The sequence below is a fragment of the Anguilla rostrata genome, chromosome 1 (genome assembly GCF_018555375.3).
Source record: "Anguilla rostrata isolate EN2019 chromosome 1, ASM1855537v3, whole genome shotgun sequence".
NCBI lineage: Eukaryota > Metazoa > Chordata > Actinopteri > Anguilliformes > Anguillidae > Anguilla > Anguilla rostrata.
This window is the reverse complement of record NC_057933.1, coordinates 8,998,284-9,020,829: the sequence shown is the minus strand read 5'-3', so window position 1 is coordinate 9,020,829 and position 22,546 is coordinate 8,998,284. Positions and strand designations below refer to the sequence as shown.

The 22,546-nt window shown below is 45.7% G+C and overlaps 1 protein-coding gene across 5 annotated transcripts in view; it reads left to right on the top strand.

The window, feature by feature from the left end:
- Window positions 1-21,985, top strand: part of slc8a3 (solute carrier family 8 member 3) — a 99,181-nt gene extending 77,196 nt beyond the window's left edge. For 3 of the 5 annotated variants that reach the window (XM_064317948.1, XM_064317781.1, XM_064317856.1), the window contains exons 4-8: window positions 11,962-11,979; window positions 13,905-14,029; window positions 14,327-14,426; window positions 15,751-16,023; window positions 16,859-21,985. In XM_064317948.1, the coding sequence (XP_064174018.1) occupies window positions 11,962-11,979; window positions 13,905-14,029; window positions 14,327-14,426; window positions 15,751-16,023; window positions 16,859-17,235 (893 nt within the window). In that variant the 3' untranslated portion in view covers window positions 17,236-21,985. The remainder of the gene's footprint in view (window positions 1-11,961; window positions 11,980-13,904; window positions 14,030-14,326; window positions 14,427-15,750; window positions 16,024-16,858) is intronic. The other 2 variants (XM_064318023.1, XM_064318109.1) reach the window with 2 other exon arrangements.
- The last annotated feature ends 561 nt before the right edge of the window (window positions 21,986-22,546 follow it).

The following is a 22,546-nucleotide window of genomic DNA, read 5'->3' as shown; positions in this document are numbered from 1 at the left end:
TTCAGCCCCTGGGGGGCCAGCCTGTTCCCCTGGGCAGTGGCACTTAATCCTAGGTCTGGAAGATCTCCTAATGACTGTATTGAATCAATTAGCTGCCTAATTGGTCTGAAATAAAGACACGGTTTCCTCATCATCGCCCATTAATGATGTCACTGTAGGGTCTGGTTACTGCTGACCGGCGGGAGCTTGTTTGTGTGCCTTTGCCACGCAAGACCAACATGGCTGTTTTTATTTATATCCACAGTGCACCTGAGCCCTCTGCGTCGTGCCTTGGGTTAAGTCTTCAGCTGCACCTCTCTGGCCCCGCCTGCCCATAATCGCGTTTGTCTGTAAATAATGGAACAGCAATGCGGCCCCGCTGTTCGTGCGGTCGCTGGCCGGCTTATAATGGAAAGAGAATATTTCCTGATATTTCTGATTCAGCCATTTCTGCGTGGGCGGGACCTGAAGGAGATGCTGCTACAGAGCACACATGGGGGATAGGAATTCAGGAGCTGCTGGGTGGCTTATTCCGTTAAAGCACTTCATTGCCGGACGGGTGCCGCCACAGTCTGGTATCAAATCGGGACTGTGCCAGTGCCGGCTGTGGTTGGCGGCACCGCGGGGCGACACGTGACTGGCTGTCGCCTCACGCTGGGCTCGACGGCACCCCCTGCTGGTCGTTCCGTCGCCTGCAGACGACTTGCTCAAGCTGTACACAAATTGTCTCCCTCTGTGGACTACAGTGTGAAAAGATGCAGAAGCCCGATTTCACGTTTCGAAGGAGAGCATGTTTTTTTGTTTTTTTTTGTTTTTTGTCACGTAAGCTAAAAGTGACGTAAAAGAGACCTTTTTGCCTAGTTTAGAGTAAGTTCTGAAAATACTTCCTGGTGATTAATTCTGAATAGGCCAATTGAATTAATCCATTTTTTGTTCAGATGGGATTAGGCTAGATTTTATTGGACCTGGGGGTACAAACAGACCAATGAAATCATTCCGTTATTGCTGTCCAGAAATGAATGTTTTCTTCAATCAATACTGTCAGGTTAAAGCTTAGTACAGATAGGTCTTTTAAAATGACTCAGTGGCTTGTGTACAGAGTTGAAATGGTAAATGGTCTCGCACGGTGAAAAGAAATCCCATCAGAGCAGCCTGGTCTTTACCCGCACAGGAAAGGCAAAAAAAAAATGTTCAAGGAAAATTTAAAAAAATCTTTGGAAGTGTTCAAACTTAATCACAATTTTTAATATTTATAATGCTACATTGACAAGAAAGGGCACATTGCATACCTGCCTCCTAAGCTTGCATCAGTCCTGGAAGTTGGGGGGGGGGGGCGGTGGGGGGGGGGGTAAAACTTCTTTCCGTTTTCCAGTTAGTCAAAAATCTCCAAATCCCTCCCGCGTTGTCTGCGGGCGCTCTGGGTTCTCACTCGGCTTATATCCAAAGTGCGCAGACTCCTCTCTGAATACAAATGACTCAATTAATACTGAAATCCGGGAGGGATTACTTTAATATGTCAGGAGACTTCCCAAATTAGACTCGCCTGACTCTGATACCGCTCCCCGGCCCGAAAACGGGCTTAAGTAAAGATTATTACGTAAACGTAAAGGATGCTTTTTCACCGGGCGCTTCTACTTCCCCTTTCAGCAATCGATAGTAGTTAAAGACAATCCAGTGACATCGAAGATCCTCCACTCTGTTTCACTGTAGATATGACATCCCTTTCAACGCAAGCATACCGGATGGCCCTCTGTACTGTTCATTAAACACAGCTTTCTTTGTCCATGTTTATGAAGGTTGTGAATAATTTTGTTTGAGCACTGCAGATCATGCTGGAAATATAGACAGAGATGATAAACTATAATCAGAAACATTTTGCCTGCTGCTTTTTTGATTATGTTTGCTGTGGAAGTTTAGACTTGGCAGTAATGTTAACAAGTGGCACACAGCTGCATTTTAGAAGTGCAAAGTTATCAATAAGTCGATGCAAAGCAATTAAAACTGCACATAGTGCTATATTGCTTGTTGCATTTTATGTATTTTAGATTTTGAGTGGTCTTGGCATGTGACAAACTAAAGTGCTTTGCATTTATGAGTTTGCCTACTGGGAAAGGTAAAGTCTGGCAAAACTGTTAACTTGTTTTCCTTTTATTTGATCCTAACCGGGCCAAACGTGTTGACATTGCTTTACTTAATGGTTTTGAGTCTGTTCATATTTTTCAAAGTAATCTGATTGTAGCTTCTATATTTTTTTTTTTTTAAATCTGAGTTAACGGGTGGAGACAGAAAGATTATTTTAGACCCTGAAACGTCTCGATGACAGATGACAGGTGTGAGCTGACATGTTCTCCTGAGTTTATTGAACAGCATTCTGTTTCAGATGCTGGGAATGTTACAACTTAAGTTAAGGATATTTTAAATGATGAAAAGTGGATCCATTAGTATTAGTGGTGTAATTTAGGTCATTTAATGAATTAGAGCCATCCTTTGAAATAATGTTGTAAAAACGCATTTACTGTTCATAATTCTGTCTCTTTTTTTGACAGAGGCGGTAAATTCTTGCGAGATGCTCGTATCCAATCAGTGACATTAACTAAAATTTCTGGTACGATCACAGCTCTACACGTGGACAGCAGTAATCATCGCAGTAATACACGCTGAATTACCGTTCTTGCTCAGCCTCTAATGGTGATAACAGGTTATTCCAACGCCGGAGAGAAATTGGCTTGGCATCGAATGAAGACTTGTTGGGCAAGTGTGAATTTCCATGGCAACATGAAAATGTATTTTTTAATTTTTTTTCTTCTTCTAGATTAGCGGTTAAAATAAGACGAAGTAAAATGCAGTAAAATAAAACCTCACACTCTTGATATTTGCCTTCTTTCAGCTGCGCAACATAGCTAAAATTAGACATTTCCTGTCAGTCGAGGATGCTGAAAAATTGATCCATGCATTTGTTACGTCTAGGTTAGACTACTGTAACGCCCTGCTTTCTGGCTGCCCTAATAACTCGTTAAAGAGTCTCCAGCTTGTGCAGAATGCAGCTGCTCGTATCCTGAGCAGAACTAAGAAGTATGAGCACATTACACCAGTACTAGCGTCGCTTCACTGGCTACCCATTAAGTATAGGATAGACTTCAAGGTTTTGCTCCTGACTTTTAAAGCTCTGCATGGACGTGCACCTGTGTACATATCGAACCTGCTCCTACCTTATAAGCCCACAAGGTCACTCCGATCTCAAGACGCAGGCTACTTGGTAGTCCCAAGAATTTCCAAGAACCTAAAAGGTGGTAGGGCTTTCTCCTACAGGCCCCACTACTGTGGAACCAGCTTCCATTATTTATAAAGGAGTCAGACACAGTCTCAATATTTAAATCTAGATTAAAAACGCACCTCTATGCTCAAGCTTACAATCAGTTATAGTCTGGAGACAGGGTGCGAGAAGCCTGTAGTCATAGAGCTTTCTAGGTGGCAATCCTTTCCTTACTGTCACCTGTCAATCAGCTGTGACCCGACTTTACATGGGCTGGCTCTTGATAGGCGGGTATGGTTGTCTACCCCTCATGACTGCATGGGCTCTCCATCCCTGTCCTAGTAGATATGCAGCCATATTCTACTCCTGGCGGCGTCCCACAATACATAGCACTGGCACTTACTCACTGTCTGGTATATTGCAAATCCCTTAACTGCTGTTTCCACCCTCTTCCCCACGCTGCCGGCGGGGCTCTTGCCCCAACCCTCGAGAGTGCTTCGAGAGTCGTCTGGTCTCCCCCACCTCTGCGGTCCAGCCCCTCCTTCGTCATTGCCTCCACCCTGCCCACATCTGCCGCCACCTGCTGTTCCCCATCACCGCCACCTGGCCCCACCCATCATCTGAGCCACATCACTTATCATATCTTCTGCATAAACTGGCTGACATGCTGGTCACCAGTCGGCACCCTGAGCCGACCAGAGGAGGATGGGTTTCCCCCTTGAGCCTGGTTCCTTCCAAGGTTTCTCCCCATCTGCCACAGGGAGTTTTTCCTTGCCACTGTTGCCTTAGGCTTGCTCCTGTGGGGGTTTAGGCTAGGGCTGTCTGTAAAGCGTATTGTGACAACTGTTGTAAAATACGCTATATAAATAAAATTTGATTGATTGATTGATTGATTGATATAGACACGGCTCCTTAAGGACTCGGTCCTGGTCTGTGTTGAAGGGTGTTGTAAATAACCCAGTTTGCATCGGGGAGGCCGGGGAGAGAAGTCCTTCAGCTGGGTCACGTCTCTTTTTGTGCCCCACCCTCTACTTCGGCCTCGCCCCACAAACTATCACTGGGCGGGGATGGGGGGGGGGGGAGGATTCACTCCTCCCCAAGGAGGAGGGGATCAACACCGGACTGCAAAAAAAATTTGAAATGAAAGACGTGCAAGTACTTTCACGGTCTGTGTGGATATGTTTTTTTTTTTTTTTGTTTTTTTTTAAGTTGAAAGGGTCATAAGCGGAAAAAAATAGTGCCACAAATAATGCGTTAAGTGTTGGGGGCTGGTGTAGTCCGTAAGTAATATCACAGCTTTAATTGAAGGGGGATTTATTCACACATGGCGGCGGTGCGTTTTGGCGGTGTCGCTGAAAGCTAATTGAATGCAAGTTCGACCCCGTCGACGCTAGCAGACGGCTGATTAACGCGCGCTGTCGTAAGACTGACCTCCGGTGAAAGCAGTCCTCCACGTGAGCCATGATTCTGTGTCATGTGTGTCCTGTCGTGTGGCTGAACACAGTTTACGGGTAGGAAGTGCATGGCGCAACTGCCCCCCTGCCGTGCTGCAGTTCTGTGTGAGGTGTGCTTTCCTGGGGGGGGGGTGCGGTCGGCCGGCCTGGAGGGGGCGCTGTGTCTCACCTTTGGGGGATGCTGCGTCTCTCACCCAAGGTTCGGCAGCCCCTTGTCAGAGGGACAGCTGACTCTTCTGCCAAAAAACTACCTACATAGAAAATAGGAAACATAATACATATATAGAGTATACAGAATGACACAAGAATTACCATGGGGAACTTTGCACAACAATCCCCCCCCCCCCCCAGCTCCCCCCTCCCCCCATCTGGTCCTCGCCCGCACCTCGGGGACGGGACGTTGCGGCGTACAAAATGGACAGTGTGTGGAGCGATGCAGATGAGGGTCACGGCGGAGGAGAACTGTCACTTAGCGTCTTAGCCAATGGCAGGGGCTCTTACGTCAGAACACGCCACGGCCGAGAGCCACGGTCCCATTAAAGACATGAGGAATGTTGCGCGGAGATTGTTGTCTGGTTACCGTTTCCATGGAGGCCGCTGTCTGGCAAGCCTAGGTGTAATAGATTTAAATTGAACTGTTGAATTTCGAGCTTGGAGGAGCAGGGAGACAAGGGGGGGGGGGGGGCGGGGGGGTGAAGAGAGAAAGAGAGAGTGAGAGAAAGCGAGGGAGGAGGCAGAGAGGTATGGAGAGCCAGGAAGAATTTGATAATGTGCAGAGCGATAGAGGGAGAGTGAGAGAGAGCGAGAGAGAGAGAGGTAGAGGGGGAGGAGAAGAGTTTTTTTCTGCGCTGAAGGCCTCACGCTGATAGTGGATGAGCGCTGAAAGCAGTAATTGCTGATGAGAGCTGTGTGTGGGCTTCCTCACCCGTGCACTTACCGCACGGTCCTCCCCCCCCCCCCCCCGCCCCCCTCCCCGTGCCGCGACACTCGCACGACGGCCGCTAAAAACGCACTGGCGGGAGAGAGAGGTAGCTCTCGAAACACGGCGAGGATGGCATCGGCCTAGCGTCCCCCCCCCCCCCCAACCCCCACCACCCTCTTAGAATGTATTTGTCACCTCCCTACGCAATTAGCATCGATACCAGACTCTATCATACTCTAGCGTGTATGTTTTTCGGTTTTTTTTTCCCTCGTCCTCTGCACATCTGTGTAATTCCCCCTTGTGGCCCTCGACGATGGCCCTCGGCCCCTGATATGTCGTTTCTCCTCTCGCGTCGAGGACCACACGCCCCGCGCGCCGGGCCGCGTAGCGATGCACGGTGGGTAATTCCCCGCCGCCGACGCTGCCTGCGGGGCGTGTGAAGTGGCTCAGGGCTGGGGTGCGTACGTTCGGGCGGACAGAAGAGGCCGTTTTTTATGCCACTCCCGTAAAGCTGAGCGATCTCACGGGCTGCGTTAAAAATGACCAGCTGGAACGGCAGGGCGAGGACTCGTTTTGAAGGTGATGGCAGCTTGTTCTGGGGCGGGGGGTGGGGTGGTGTGGGGTGGGGGGGTGGCGGGGGTTGGCAAGGTCCACAAGGCCCCCAGCTTCCTCGGACGTGACCCGGAGGTCAGACGACCAGAACATCAGTTGTTCGCAGCGGGCCTCACCGTAAGCAATGAGACGTGTCCGAACCCTGGAGCAGGGTCTTTTTTTAAAACGGCTCATTCACCTTGAGAAAACTCAAAAGTCTCACACACACACAAAAAAAAATGGTTTTCTTGTCCACTTCAAAATTAAAGTAGAATGTTAAAACAATGTAAGATTTCTATTATCATTTTGGCTTGTTGTTTTGACTATTCATTTCGGTAGGTAGATCTGGGTAGTACAGTAACGCACTATTGCTACACTTTTTATTTTCTTCTTAGTTCACAAAGATATTTTCCCCCATTTTTAAAATATCCCATTCCATGAACATTCTACTCTGAGCTCAATTATCACCCCTGTTTAAAGCAATTGGCATCCTCCAGCTGTAGTCATAGATAACAGACAAACGTGAAATAAATAACAGACAAACGTGAAATAAATAATGTTCTCACACGAGAAGATGCACATGCATCATGCAGACCTGGCCTCTCATTCAGGCTCTTTCAAATATGGTTTCCTGGTGACAACCAATCAGGATTCACTGGAGTCTTATTAGCACCAGGCAGCTGTTGATGTTTTTTTTATCACCCATGCACGGATATTCAAAAAACTGTAAACATGCATCTGACAGACAGTTCAAAATGTTCAAGAACTTTGAATCACCGATGAAGTACTGTATGTTCAAGGCACTTTTATCAAGCCATAGGTATTGAGCGTAAATATAATACATTTAAGAGACACATACTACAATCGACTCATTGCCCCTAAAGGGCTCATATAATCTCAGCTAGAGAGAGTTGATTAAACACTTTTGTTCTGCGCCTGCAATCAAATACTATATTCCCTTAATAAGGCACCCTCTCTAAATAACGATAAACGGGAGTTCAAGTGTGTCTGACTCTCTTTATTTTTAGTTTGTCTGAAAAATTGTGAAGGCATAAGAATGGAAATGATCAGCGTATTGTTTTGAGCGATTATATAAAATGATTGTTTGCATCACATTTTTCATTTACATTGCTGATGTGTGGAAGCTTGAGAAGTCGTGAATTCTGTGGCCTTCTTTCCTGTCTCCTCAAATGTAGAAGAACCTGATTCTGGGGTGATGAAGAATGATGTGATGTCATGTGATCTTTTCCATAAGAAAATATTAGTTTTTCGCTCCAGTTTTCAGAATCACTGTGTATAGTGTTGTAGAATGAGATGAAGAGGTCACTGCATGTGTTGCAATGCTGAAGGATTTAGGATGTGTTCTTTACTGGCAATTTGATGCATAGGCAGTGATAGATTGGCGGCCTGTCCAGGGTGTATTCCTGCCTCTCGCCCAATGCATGCTGGGATGCCCCCCACCCCCAAGACCCAGGGTAAGCAGGTATAGATAATAGATGGATAGAATTTGATGCAAAGTTGGACAGGTAGTGCTTGAAGCAGTGTGTATCGCACAAGATAAAACAATGTATATTTGAAACAAAAGAAATGTTATTTTATTGAAACTGAATTTTAACTCCCATTTTAACAACAAAAAGCCCGTTGTTGCAAACAGCAATAGTCCCTAGTCTTCAGTCACCCACTTCAGTGAAGGCTACACATTTAATTTCCCTTGGAGATGGCCAACTGCATCTTGGAATACCTGCGCCTCTTGTCGAAATCCTGATAGCATGATAGAGAGGCCTGTCACCGCTGCTGGAAGAGATAGATGGAGGAGAGGGACGAGGAAACGTGGCGCGGAGAGGGAGATTCTTAAACTCGTTAGCGATGACTGACAGATTAATTTATAGGCTGAAACATGGCGGATTAAACGCTACACGTGTCGACAGACAGCGCGATTACGGAGATGTCCGGATATGTAAGGGTGAAATAATAACAGTGACTGTGCAGAAGTGGCCCCTGCTCAGTGTTATCGCGTGGTCGGCAGCCTGTCTCTCTCCGAGGGTTATTGGCTTTGACTGCAGAACAGGGTCTGGAGAGTGGCGTGGAAGACAAAGCAAAAAAAAATTAATTAATTAAAATAAATAAAAATAAAACAAAACAAAACAAGCGGAGTGATGGCTTTCTTGCCAAACACTCAATTAGTCATGGGAACAAAGGCAGCCTACCCACAATCCCCCTCTGTTTCAGTCAGTGGTCGTCACGGGCGCTTCGCGGCTCGCTCAGACGCTTTCCTCTGCGCCCTGTGTGTGTGTGTGTGTGTGTGAGTGAGACGCTCCTCAGGAGAGGCCTGACCTGAGGCAGTGACAGCAGGTGCAGCTTGTTAAGTGCAGAAGGTCCTGTTCTTCACCTGTGTGCGTGTGTGTGTGTGTGTTCGTATTTGTGTGTGTGTGGGTGTGTATTCCTGGGTGTGTGTGTCTAGTGTGTTGTGTTTCTGTGTATGTGTATATTCTTTGTGTGCGTGTATGAATGTGTATATGCCTGTGTGTGTGTGTGTGTGCGTGTGTATGCCTGTGTGTGTGTCTATATATGTGGGTGTTCACAGCAGGTTGTTTTGTGGTGTGTGACTCATTGTGCTACTCTGTGAAGGGAACGGGACTTGGAGGAGTGAACAGAGATAAACAGGCCGCCTCCTGTTCTCTGGAACTCCACTCTTCATATTTCATCCATACACAGTGATTTCTGGCACAGAACCCCTCCAACCTGGCAACCAGTCACAAGCAGCCACAACAGCAGTAATAACATTCACAACCACAATCACGGTCCTAACAACCAGCAGAGAGGACATGATAGGGGAGTTGGTGACCGTGTGACCACGTGACCGTGTGATTCTCGCCTGCACGAATACAAGATTGAAGCGGACTCCTCTTTTGTAATGAGACATATCTGATTAGTCTCTCGGAGCAAGCGCACCAGCGATGATTATCGTCAGCGTCGAAATCCCTCTCCAATTAGATCCCTTTGGTTAATTTCCTGCGGTGATTGTGCCGTTGTGCAAATGAAGGCCCCCTCGGATTCGGCGGGGATATCTCGGGAGGAAGAGAGACATCCTTTAAAATTAGCCGACGTGTCTGTCTCGTCGGCGCTCCCTTGGTGGCCTGTGGAGGATGACATATTGTTATTGCGGGCTTGGCTGTGGACGGTCGTTCTGCTCACAGCTGGGTTTTAAATCAGCGCTGGCTTCCGAGCAGCGCGGCCCAAATAGTAATAATCGTAACGAAGCGAGTGGGCCGCCGCAAATTAATGCCTTTTCTAATGATGATTAACAGCGCGACTTGTGTGATTTAGAGGGTCTGAAAACTTGTATTGTTGTGGGTGGGGAAACGGATTAGAGACAGTTGCCCCCCTTTTCTTTTGTCGTGGCGAGGATTTTTTTGAATAATGTCTCCGTGTTTCGGAAATGAGTGATCGCTTACGCGAAAACCCGCTTGTCATTTCACGTCGACTTCCCCACCTGCTTCGGTCCCCAGTCGGACGTCAGTTGTTTGATTTCCACCGAACGGCGATTCGTGCTCCTCTTCCTCTGCATATCCGGTACCAGGCTGGCGCATGGTGAAGCCGAAGCGAGCTGACCTGGGACGTGAGGGTTACTGTTTTTTGTCCTGTTGTATTTTTTTGCCCAGGCAGGGCATCATGTGATGTCACTCGGAATGTTGGTGTCTACTCAGGCTCAAATGTGCTGTCTGAGCTTTCTCACCAGACCGAGGCGGAGGGCTTCTCCTGAGTGTGTGTGTGTGTGTGTGTGCGTGTGTGTGTGTGTCTGCCTCTAGCTCAGAGCTGGCTGCTTGCGTAGTGTCTTTGCAGTCGTTTAGGGCCACAACCATCCCCGGACCGCAGAAATGAAGTAAAAATGTTCTTTTGTGAGAAATTGTAATTTCATCCGCCGATCAATGAAAAGACCACAGAACCTGAAGTAACCGGACCGGCTTCGGAGCGGGAAACATATTGGGGTCTGAGGCCTCAGTTCCCATCGCTCCCCCTCCAATTGTGCTGATTCCTTTCATCCAATCATCTGCTCCGCTGGACAAGTTTAACACCTCTTTCCCGCCCCGCCCCGCCGCACCCCATCCTGCCCTCTCCCTCCCCTACCCCCCTCGATGTCTCCTTGCTGTTGTTTGGTTAAGACTCCCACTTGATGGAGGACACAGAGACGCTTATCTTTGCGACCCCTGCGTTTGCCAATTAAGCATACCCAATTAGATCAGATAATTAGATAATGGCTTAATTCTCTTAACGTCTCAAATGACCGGAAAAATTTCGGACTATTAAACAAAAGCAAGAACTGGAGATTTTGTCTTGGTCTGACGCTCTTCCTCTCTGTGGTGTTGATTGATATGTCTGGCCTGTGTCCAGTACTGCCTTGCAAAAGGAGTGCAGTTTGTGTCTGGTCTATTCTTTAGACATGGCCCTCTGCTTTGAAAAAGGGGTCCAGTCCATACTTTTGATATGACCCTCTGCTTTGCAGAAGTGGTCCAGTCCATACTTCAGACATGGCCCTCAGCTTTGCAAAAGGGGTCCAGTCCGTGCTTTAGACATGGCCCTTATCACAAGGACCAGGTTTCGGATATTGAACTGTGTGAACTGAATGAGGTGATGGTGTCACAGTATTGTCTAACGTAGCAGTACAGTGGTGCATTCTGGATACGGGTTCTGAGTGGATGGCTCAGGATCACATGGGGTCATGTGACCCTGAGAATGTGTTTACAGATTCTGGGACTGTGGGTAGATGTAAATGAGGACTCTCTGGATGTTGCACTAATAAAAGCGTGATGTTTTTTTTTAATTTCTATTGGATGCACTGCATGCCAGTTAAAACTGATGAGCAATTAATCAAAAAGAAAAAAAGGTGGCTTAGACTTTATGCGTACCTTTGCAAATATACACAGAAAAATGGTGAGCTATGTACAGCGAAACAAAGATTAGTAAATTTGTTGGATTGCATACAAATGACAGAAATCGTGCAAGGACATTTGATGAAAGAACCATCCTATGCAAGCAAATATGCAGTTCCACTGTCTTAATAGAATTACATGCATTTGAAAAAAGTGCTGATTATAAATCATTTCAAGTCAAGATGTGAAACATTGTCATTGTGTTGCAATTATATACGGATTAGACTATGGCCTCAGTGTTGTGCTACAGATCATATTATAAGAGGTTGGTCCCCTCATCCATCATTGTGTTCCCAAATCAAAAGACTTACAAAGCATTTTCTTCAACAAAAAAAAAAGATGATCATAATAATATGGGTGTATGGTCCATAGTTATCAAAAGTTTTCACATGGGTTGGGTGTGTGCCCTCAGGCATGTGCCCAAAACGGCCTCCTGCTTCCCTCCTGAAGCCTCTCCTTTCAGCTTGTCCTGCTTGTGCCAGTATGCTAAGCACCGCCCTGGTCTGTCAGATGGAATCCGTGAGTTCAAAGACAGCTTCTGAGAATCCTAAGCAGCCAATCAGTGTCCAGCAGCGGAACACTGCGGAGTCTTACTGTTCACGCCGCGATCATGCTCCGATGTCATCTCATTGTTCTCTTTTCTGTACGTTTGACTGACTTTTCTTTTTTTCCTTTCTCATTCCTCCCCACATTCTCCTCTTCATTTCCCTCTGATCAACATTCTCTCTCTCTCTCTCTCTCTCTCACTCACTCTCTCTCTCGCTGTCTCTGTATCTCTCTCTCTCTCTCTCCCTCCCTCCCTCCTACTCTCCTTTGTTTTTTTCCCCACAGCTCTGTTGTTAGCAGAAGGTAAGACACCATCTCTGATACCCTGCACCTCTTCTGCTGGCTCTTCACATTGCCATCACTTTCTTTCTTTGGGGGTGGGGGTGGGGGGGGGGCACTCGCTTGGTGAGCATGGTGAGATGTCCCTTGACGTGTTCGGTGTGCAGAGCTGACTGACTGCTCCAACGTTGCCCCCTTCACCTAACGATTGATTAACACCTCGGTCTGTGGGTTCGTTCATCATAAACGCATGAATTATGCTCTGCGGTCCAACGCAGGACACAAACACTTGATAATCACCAAGATGAAAAAAAACCTGTGGCGTGGAATTACAGTTTAATTACTGCTGCGTGGTGTGATATATGTGATATTTACAGGATTATGTTTTTAAAATTTCTGAATGTTTGGCTTGGAAATGAGCACTGAACATGCCTTTCACGTGTGACGTGCAAGAGGGAAGTGCTAGCATGTCATGGCAATGACACAGACGTGCAGTTTGAGAACGTAGAATAATTGTCTGCATGTGTATGTGTGTGCGCGTGCATACCCAGGTGGGTGGATGTACTTAGATTGGTTAATGGGTATGTAAATATGTCATACCCTGCAAGTTAGCAGGCCAGACACCTGTAGTGCGGTGTCTCTTGGAATTGGTTGGCAAGCATGTGACCTGGTGAACCCCCTAGGAGCCCACACTGTACCTTCCCCCCTTCGCGCACCCACCAGGACAGGACAGATTTGTGTTAGAAACTGGAAAAAAATGACTTAATTAATGGTTGTGCTGAGATGTTTATTCCCGACTCACTTCCTGGTTTCTGATGACACAGGCCTCAAACGGGCCGGTATCAGACGGTGCGTGTAGTTCGTTTGAATCGTCGCTACAGTGGAAAATCTCAACAGCATGCAGCGTGTGAAGTTCTCACGGTCTGAACTTTTTTGTGTGTTTTTCTTTTGTTTGGTTTTTGGGGGGTTTTTTTTTGTCTTTTTTTTTTTTTGCACAAGCATGCAAATTAAGCGCTAATTCCAGCATTTTGTAATGCGCTTGAAAGGATTACGATTACAGCAGGGGAACATCTGATGAGGAGATCTGTGGATCCAGTGTACAAAGCCGCGCCGTCATTATAACTGCGAGATCAGAGGCTCAAGCTGAGCACATTTGGATGGCGGAGAGGAGCTTCACCGGAGGGGTTTTTTTTTTCTCAGTGCCTCATAGTGTCTTCTACACTGCCATCTAGTGGCGGAAAAGAGCCTCGCTCGACAATTACTTCAACTGAATTCCACTTCAACTATAGGCGTTTGTTTGGAAATGTTAAGAGGTAGAAATTAGAAGTGGAGCCATCGGTTGGGAATAGTTCGACCTCTGAGATTGCCGTACTTGATTGCTCTCACCTTCCGTAACCTTTTGTGAATGTCCATTGTGAACCTGAAAATTAGAACATTTTATCGTCATTAATGACAGTGACCCAATTTATAATGCTTAAATCAGTGGTTCCCAACCCTGTTCCTGGAGATCTGCCTTCCTGTTGGTTGTCATTTCAAACCTAATTTGGCACAATTGATTCTTCTAATTAGCAGCTCAGTGAGATCTCTAGCTGTTGAATGAGCTGTGCTTTTTTAGGGTTGGAATGAAAACATGCAGGACAATAGATCTCCAGAAAAAGGATTGGGAACCACTGGCTTAAATGCATGGAGTTGATTATCTGGCCAGTGTGTAAAGTATTTTTGGTGGAGCTGATGCACATAGTTAATTATTTGGCCAGTGTGCAGAGTATCTGTGGCTGAGCTGATTTACAGAGTTTATTATCTGGCCTGTGTGTAGAGCATCTGTGGCAGAATGCACAAGAGTTGATCATCTGACCTGTGTGTAGAGTATCTGTGGCAGAGCTGATGCACAGACCCGACCGAGCGTCTTTCTGATTTATGAATTTGGCCTCTCTGTCTGTCCTTCGCAGACGTGCCAGACAGGAAGTTAACGGTGGAGGAGGAGGAAGCTAAGAGGATTGCAGAGATGGGTAAACCGGTGCTGGGAGAGCACTCCAAACTGGAGGTCATCATCGAGGAGTCCTATGAGTTCAAGGTGAGGAGTCTCCGCTAAGTAGCAGAGGTGCTTATAAATATTCTGAAAGTGTTATTCATTGGACAACAGAAAATATAATTTTTTCCCCCATTTATTCTGTTTATTTATGTGTTATCCATTGCCACGTTTTGTTAAAATGTTAAAGAAATAAAGAAATTATGTATGTTTGAAGTGTATAAAAATGCTTTTTTGCTGTCCTCTTGTGTTGACTGTGAGCTGTGAACTCCCCGTTTGTTAACAAAATCACGATGGAAAGGCCACAGCACTTCTTCTTTGTGGGTCTCTTCTATCTCACAGAACACAGTGGACAAACTAATCAAGAAGACTAACCTGGCTCTGGTGGTGGGCACTAACTCCTGGAGAGAGCAGTTCATGGAAGCCATTACAGTCAGTGCAGGTATGAACCGGCTGTGCACTTTGTGGGCAGCAGGGGGCAGCAATGCGGGCGTACGGTTCCTCTGCATCAGGCTTTGCAAGAGGGCAGGGGGGGATCAAATGCAGTCATAATGGTGTGTGATGTCATAATGGTAAGAATGGCTTGTTTCTGGCTTCCGTGTTCCTCCTGAAAGACTTTCAGGCATCATCCATTTGTGCCTTTATGTGCTACGGAACGCAAGCTTCCTTTCTTGTGCTGAAATATTCAATAAAATGGCGTCTTTTATTTTTTTATGAGCCCCACTGACAAAGGGTCTGACATTTTAAATCGCATTACTCCTGACAGTTGGCAAGGGCTGCAGTTGGCCGCCTTAAGGTGGGAAAAGTCACCTGACCAGATAATATTTGGTGTCTTGTCAGGTCGTGTGCCTTTTTTAAAATAAGAATTGGGCTTTCGCCCAAGAAAGGACACGTATTTTCCGTGTACACAGCAAAATGTTCAGCGTTAAATCAACGCTTACGGAGTTTATGTGAGCCCACTATGGCCAGAGTGGACTCATATAAACTCCGTTAGAACTGAATGAACACTGGATATTTTACTGTGTAAATTTTAGGAGAAAACAAGGAAAGTTTAGTTCTGATTCAGAACAAAATTACCATGGTTATTACAGGTAATTCTGCTTGCTCAGAAATAGTGCCCAAGAGCACCCAGAAATTTCACATTTCACAGATTATGTCACAGTGCCTTTCTTGGCTAGGTCTCTCTTGTAAAAGAGATGTTAATCTTAGTGGGACTAACCTGGTAAAATTTTAAAAGCTTTTTTAAAAATGTTGTACCTCAATATACTGTATCATAATGGAAATATAGTGGAAAACAGAATAGCAATATGACTAAAACATTACATTACATTACATTACAGGCATTTAGCAGACGCTCTTATCCAGAGCGACGTACAACAAGTGCATTGGTTCATGATGTAGAGGTGCAAAAGAAACACTAGAGTGAAGACAATTGTACCATGCATGAATAATTTATTAATTGGCAATATATGTTATTATTATTATTAATAATAATAATAATAATAATAATAATAATAATAATAATAATAATAATAATATTCTCCCTTTGTCTACCTCCCTCATCCCCAATACCTCCTCAATTTCACCTTCATCACTGATCTTCCTTTCTGGTTCTATACCTTTTCCCTCATCCCTCCATCCTCTTCTCTCTGGCTCACTGTCTGCCAATCCCGCCGCCCCCCACCCCCACCCCGACCCCCACCTCCACATTTTTCTCTTTCGGCCTCCCTCTCTGCTCTCCACTATGCCCCTCCCTTTCCCCCCAGGAGACGAGGATGAGGAGGACTCGGGGGAAGAACGCCTGCCGTCCTGCTTCGACTACGTCATGCACTTCCTGACGGTGTTCTGGAAGGTGCTGTTCGCCTGCGTGCCGCCCACCGAGTACTGGAACGGCTGGGCCTGCTTCACCGTGTCCATCGTCATCATCGGCCTGCTGACGGCCGTCATCGGCGACCTGGCGTCCCACTTCGGCTGCACCATCGGCCTGAAGGACTCCGTCACCGCCGTGGTGTTCGTGGCCCTCGGCACCTCCGTCCCGGGTGAGTCCCGCGAGGGCGGAGTCACCTGGGCCCGTCCGGCCGCTGGAGATACCGCGCGCTCGCCCGTGCGCGTATCTCACTGCGTTTCTTATGCGTGTGTTAGAGGGACGCGCGAATGAAACGCCATCGTGTGGCGTTCTCCCAACTCCTGATAATGATGATGACGGCGATCGGCTGAGGTGGAGAGGGAGGGATTCATTTTGACAATTAAACTGAAGGGGATGAAGGGGGGTGGGGGGGTGGGGGTGATATAGCCAGATTGAGTGAGCCAGATTGGGAAGTTTGCCAGGGACACCAGGGAGCTCCCTACTCTGCGCAGTAAATACTGTGGGATGTACCCTGTTGATGACCGTAATGAGGCAGGACCGTGGTTTAAGGTCTATTTCTCTCTCCTTTCTCCCTCCCTCCATCTCTTGCCTTTTCTCCCTCCCTCTCTTTGTCCTTACCCCCTCTCCCTCTCTTTCTCTCTCACCCTATCCTTCTCTATCTCTCGTCTTCTCTCCCTCCCTCTCTTTTTCTTCCCCTCTTCCCCTTCTCTCCCTCCCTCTCTTGTCCTTACCCCATCTCCCTCTCCCTCTCCCTCTCTCTCTTCCTCCCTGTCTCTGTCTCTCTCCCCTTCTCTCCCTCCCTCTCTTGTCCTTACCCCATCTCCCTCTCCCTCTCCCTCTCTCTCTTCCTCCCTGTCTCTGTCTCTCTCCCCTTCTCTCCCTCCCTCTCTTTGCCCTTACCCCCTCTCCCCCTCCCCTTTCTCTCTCTCCTCCCCCCTCTCTCTCTCTCTCTTTCTCCCCCCTCTCTTCTCCCTCTCTCTCCTCTCTCCCTCCCTCTCTCCCCGCAGACACCTTCGCCAGCAAGGTGGCGGCGGTGCAGGACACGTACGCGGACGCGTCCATCGGGAACGTGACGGGCAGCAACGCGGTCAACGTGTTCCTGGGCATCGGCGTGGCCTGGTCGGTGGCGGCCATCTACTGGCGCCTGCAGGGCAAGCCGTTCGTGGTGCACGCGGGCTCCCTGGCCTTCTCCGTCACGCTCTTCACCATCTTCGCCTTCCTGGCCGTCTCCGTGCTGCTGTACCGGCGGCGGGCCCACATCGGCGGGGAGCTGGGCGGCCCCCGCGGACACAGACTGGCCACCACCGCCTTCCTCTTCAGCCTCTGGCTCCTCTACATCCTCTTCTCCGGCCTGGAGGCCTACTGTCATATACAGGGCTTCTAGACAACAAACAAAACAAACAAACAAACAAACAAACAAACAAACACCAGTCCAAGGTTCAAAGTACAACACACAAAAAAATACAAGGGTAGATTTTCATTGTGGAATTTCTTTTTTTTTTGGGGGTGGGGGGTGGTACAGGGAGGTGGGGTTAGGGAAGAGGGTAGAGGGTGGGTTGAGAACAGGGGGAGGTGAGGGGTGGAAGGGGGGGGGAAGAGCCTCTAAACCCACCCTTCCTCCCTCCCTCCCTTTGGACACTAAATTCCAAAGCCTACTCTTCAGAGGAATGGAGTAGAGGCGGGTATCGGGCACACAGGATGGGGGATGGCGATCGTGGTGATGCCGCTCTGCCCGTGTCCAGGTGTGCCCGAGTGGTGAGGGGGTTTGGGGCGAAGCATGGCGGGCGGGATATCTACTCAAACACGCAGGAGTTTGAATAAAAAAAAATATTTGATATCAAAAATAGGTGGCAAAAAATGAGTCTCATCATCTGAGGAGAAAACAGTCCAAAACTCGAAAAAAGTTGGCGATATCAGAAGTCTATTTTTTTCTCAACATCTGACAAGAATGACTTTTTTAAAATGAAGTATTTTGGGAAAAAAAGGCAAAAAAACAACAAAAAGAGGTATCAAAGAACTATTTTCTGAGCTGCATAATGGATAAGAATAGTATTTCATCTGAAAACAACACATGATAAAATGGAAATATGCTGTTGAATGACAATTGAATGGACTTGGTTCATAGTCTTTATTTTTGTTTCGTTTAGTTTTCTCTAGGAACATTGCAGGGTTCTCAGAAGAGAGAAGAGGTCTTGGGCAAAATTTTACTCATCAGACAAATGACTACTGAAACAACGGAAAAAGAACGAAAAAAAGAACATTAACAAACTGCCCTGAACATTACTTCCTTTATATATCTATATATATTTCCATAATTTCTGTATATTTTGAATATTTGTTTCAATGTGGTCATATACAACTTCAGTGATAGAGGATCGCTGTGGCCTTGGGGGGACGTGACTGAGCTTATCTGTAGGGCAGGACAGAATGGGAGTGGGACGATGGATTTGCGCCCGTCCCGTTTTTTTGGCGGACAGGGGTGGGGCGGCAGACGTCCTGTCCTCGTTGTGTATTTCTGAGAATTAAACTTCTCGCCACATGAAGAGATAGCATTGCTTATTTATTACTTTTTTCTCCTGTACACAAAGAGAATCGTGCAGGCTGTTTGCTGAGTAAGACGCCCTAAACATTTAACATTTTGTTGCAGAGGTAGGATTTCAGTGCGACCAAGAACGAGCTGACCGGTTTTGCATATGAAAGATCGCTTGCGTACAATGACTCAGTATTAACTCGGATTCTATGAGTTTGTGTCCGAAGTGGGCTTGCACCAGTACGGTTCGTGTCTGTACCTAGAGCAGCTGAGTACAGTTTGCGAGTACAGTTTGTGAGGTTTGGTTTTAAAATAGTAGTATGAGGTGTACTTACAGAGTCCATTTGTGTCCCTAAGACTACTCTGTTCAGACTGCACTGGATAATTACTTAAAATGCTGCTAGTTTGCCTTCAAGCTGCTCGTTACATACTGAGTAATGGGGGGGCACAGCTGTATCCCAGGGGGAGAGATGGGGTGGTGCGAAGGGACTGGGTGGGGTAACTGTGCAGCATGGGAAAATTTTTTGGGTGGAAACAAGAGGCTGGGATGTGATAGTGGGATAGAAAAGCCAAAGAGAAAATTGGGCGGGAAAAATGCCGAGAAGATAAGCTCAGAGGGTGACCCGGAAGCTGCAGTGACACTCTGGCCCACAAGGGGGCGCTCTGTTCCTGGTGGTCCGTTTGGTCCGGTTACTGGCCCTCTTTTGGGTTTTTCCGTTCTCTGGCGAGCGGTGCTGTAAATATGTCGTCCCCCCCCTCCCCACCTTCCCTCTCAGAGCTAAAAGGAACTGGATGTCCCCCCCCCCCCAGGGTATGGATTACACCAGGTCATCGTCCTCAAAATTTCTACTGAAGTAGGTCTCACGTGGGGGTCACTGTTGAGCAAAAAAAGAGAAGAAACCAAGGGAGGAGGAGGGTGAGGGGCTCATGCAGAGGGTGATACATATATGTACATATTTCAATATATGTGTTAACATATGAACACAGCCACGTGTGTAAGAACAAATATGTGTGTGTGTGTGTGTGTGTGGATATGAATACCACGTCAGCATTTTTACCATAACCATAACCATAACCGAGTCCGGGTCTGTGTGCTTTATGTACTGGAGCAGTTGCCTCTTCACCCCTCCCTAGTGGATGTCTTACAAAAAAGAGAAAAGGTATTTAAAATGTGTATCCAAGTGAAAACAAAAGGGCACCGTCGAAGTGTTATTTTCTTAAGAAAACAAAATTAATATTTGTTATTGTTCGAGATGCCAGTCTTATCTTTTTTGGGTGACTGAATGGTTCTATTTATTATTATTATTATTATTATTATTATTATTATTATTATTATTATTACTGATTTTGCTACTTTTAACTGTGGATTTGAGATGGGAGAGGACAGACATACGGACACAGAACACACAGCCTTGCCTTGTGTGCTGTAGACGCAGACCAGAAATTCTGTTCCACCTGTGTGTGTACTATGTACACAGAGCTTTCACCACTCAATGCGTCTCTCCCTGTGAAGGGCGTGTCTCAGCTTCTATCTTCAGTCTTTTATTTGTCAGGAAACACAAAGACAAACATGAAATACTGTACGGAGAAGGAAAATTGATGTAAGACTATTGATCAAATTATTGACACTGAATTCACTGCTGTTTGTGTGTGGATGGTTGTGCTTTTGTGTGTGTGTGTGTGTGTGTGTGTGAGAGAGAGCGAGCGTATGTGCGTGCCTGTGTGTGTGTGTGTGTGTATGTGTTTGCAGGAGCAGGGGACAAGGGTGTGAAAGTGCTGAGAAAAGATATTACCTTAGTGATGAAAAGTTTAGTTCCCAAAAGCTGGCAGAGGCGATGAAATTGTTGGCCATCATTTGACCGCCAAGTTCAATGAAAGAATAAACTTATTTTCACTAATGTTAGGAGTTTGGGGAAGGCATATCTAAATGGCACCATTGTTCTAAAACCTTCATTCACACAAAGTCGTTTAAAATTCATTAATGTGTTCCAAAATATAAGTATTACACATATAAATGGAGTAAAAATGTAACAACAGGATATTGTATTTTGTCAACATTGTGTCAGCTCATTTAAAGGAAAAACCATAAAAATATTTCCTGATTTAGATGGACATATGACTGTGTTTCCTCACTACCATGTAGAAGTTTGTCACCATGACAACAGGTTTACCAATCTCAACTACAGTCTCGACTCCCTGTGGATGTTAATGGTATTGCATTCCAACTCACAAGCCTGGAGTCATGGCTATCTATGCCTCTTTATGGTGGGACAAAGTGAAGCACTGCTCAATAGGTAGGATGCAAAATAGGTCTGGATTAAGAGCTGGACAATATAGAGGGAAAAGTCAGATGGCGCCCAGTGTGACCATCAACAGAAAAGCTTTGTAATCCACAGTGAAAGTATTCGGGGCAAAACCGCTATTTGTGGTGTTGAGCGCATAGCTTAGGAGGTTTCTTTCCCCCTACACAAGTTTTTGACTATACAGTATTTAAATTTATTTTCTTGGTGATTTTAATAAAATGTGAAACTTAATTCTCGCTGATGAGAATGAGTAACTAAGTTGTTTGATGGTCTCAAAAGCAATTCTTCTCCATGTTTGATTCTGTCCACAAAAGTATACATTACACACACTGTACATAGTGTTATACAGTGTAGTCATGGATGTGTCTGTATAATTACAATGATATGTACTGGCAAAGTTACTGGTTTATCAAGCTGATGAGAACTGCATTGGGGAATATGGTGGGGTGCCTCATTCTTGTTTATATTTCAGCTATTCATAGGTATTTCTATAAACATTCTCAAAACAGTTACAGAGAAAATGTTAATTTCACAGAAATTTATCAGATTGACTGTCATTAAAAAAAAAAAACTTTACTGTGCTTAGTTATATTGACATTTCCGACCTTAATACATTGATGTTGTCAGAGGAGGTAAGACAGCGGAGATTCAGGGGAGAGTAGTCCCTGCACCTCTTTGTTTCCAAGCATCCAAAAAAGGGCAGGACTTCCTGTTACTGGGGACTGGGGACTGCTGATGTCACTGAAGAAAACTGCTGTGTGTTCCACTCCAGATTGCATCGGCAGGCTGTGTTTTCCTGTGTGGGGTTTACTGAAGATGCATCCTCTTATCAGAGAATACTTGACAAAATCCTCAGTGATGAAATGCAATCTTATTGTTGGGGGTAACTACTGGTTTCAAAAAAATGCCTTTTCTTGTCATTTAAATTACATGAAAAAGAAGACTTAACCCCTATTTTTAGTATTTATAAATTGATTTATTTATTTATTTATTTATGGTTTTTTTTGCCATATTAGTCTTACCTCACATCTCTGGGTTGGAAACACGTGACTGACACAATTATCACACACCACAACGTACCCTCCATTTAATGTCACATAAACTTGGATTGTTAATTCATTTTGTTAGTTTGTTCATTTGTTTTTTACTCTTCACAACAGAAAGTATTCTTTTTATTTCAGGGAATTCTGCATGATATGAATCTTCATTTGTTTCATTTATGTCCATTTATTTATTTTTGACCTTTTGCCAATAAAAATTTTAAAAAAAGTATTTGAATAAAATCACTTGCAGATCTGTGATGAATGTTTTCACATTACTTCAATGTGAGTGTCTTGGTCGCACTATTTCAGTGTTTATGTATGGGTACTTTGTTGGGAAGTTGGGGATTCCATAGTTGTGGAAGTGTCTTTGGTTTATTTTTGAACAAATAACTAACTCCGCTTTAGCCCACTGACTCAAAGTTTTCATGCATATTATCAAATAATTGTGCTATTTGGTTTCCCTTAAATTTTTAAGAGTAAACTTTCATTCCCATCCGGACAGTGTCTACATTATAGTTGTTTGACACAATATCTTTGATTCTAATATCAACTAACATGGACATTCAGTCCTGCATAACTTTATAAAATTAAATTAACTGCTCAGTGTGTCACATATTTACCCTTCTGCTACCACTGGAAGGTAAACCCTCACAGCTTACTTAACTTTGAGAAGAAAGCAGCCTGTCTGTTCTGCCTCCAGGAGGTCCAGATCAGGTAACAAGACGTCTGTTTGATCCTCTGCTCAGTAGAGCACCTCTCTCAAATGGTTTGTTCTGGATAGGGCTGTATGCTGAATAATGAATCACTGACACATCATGG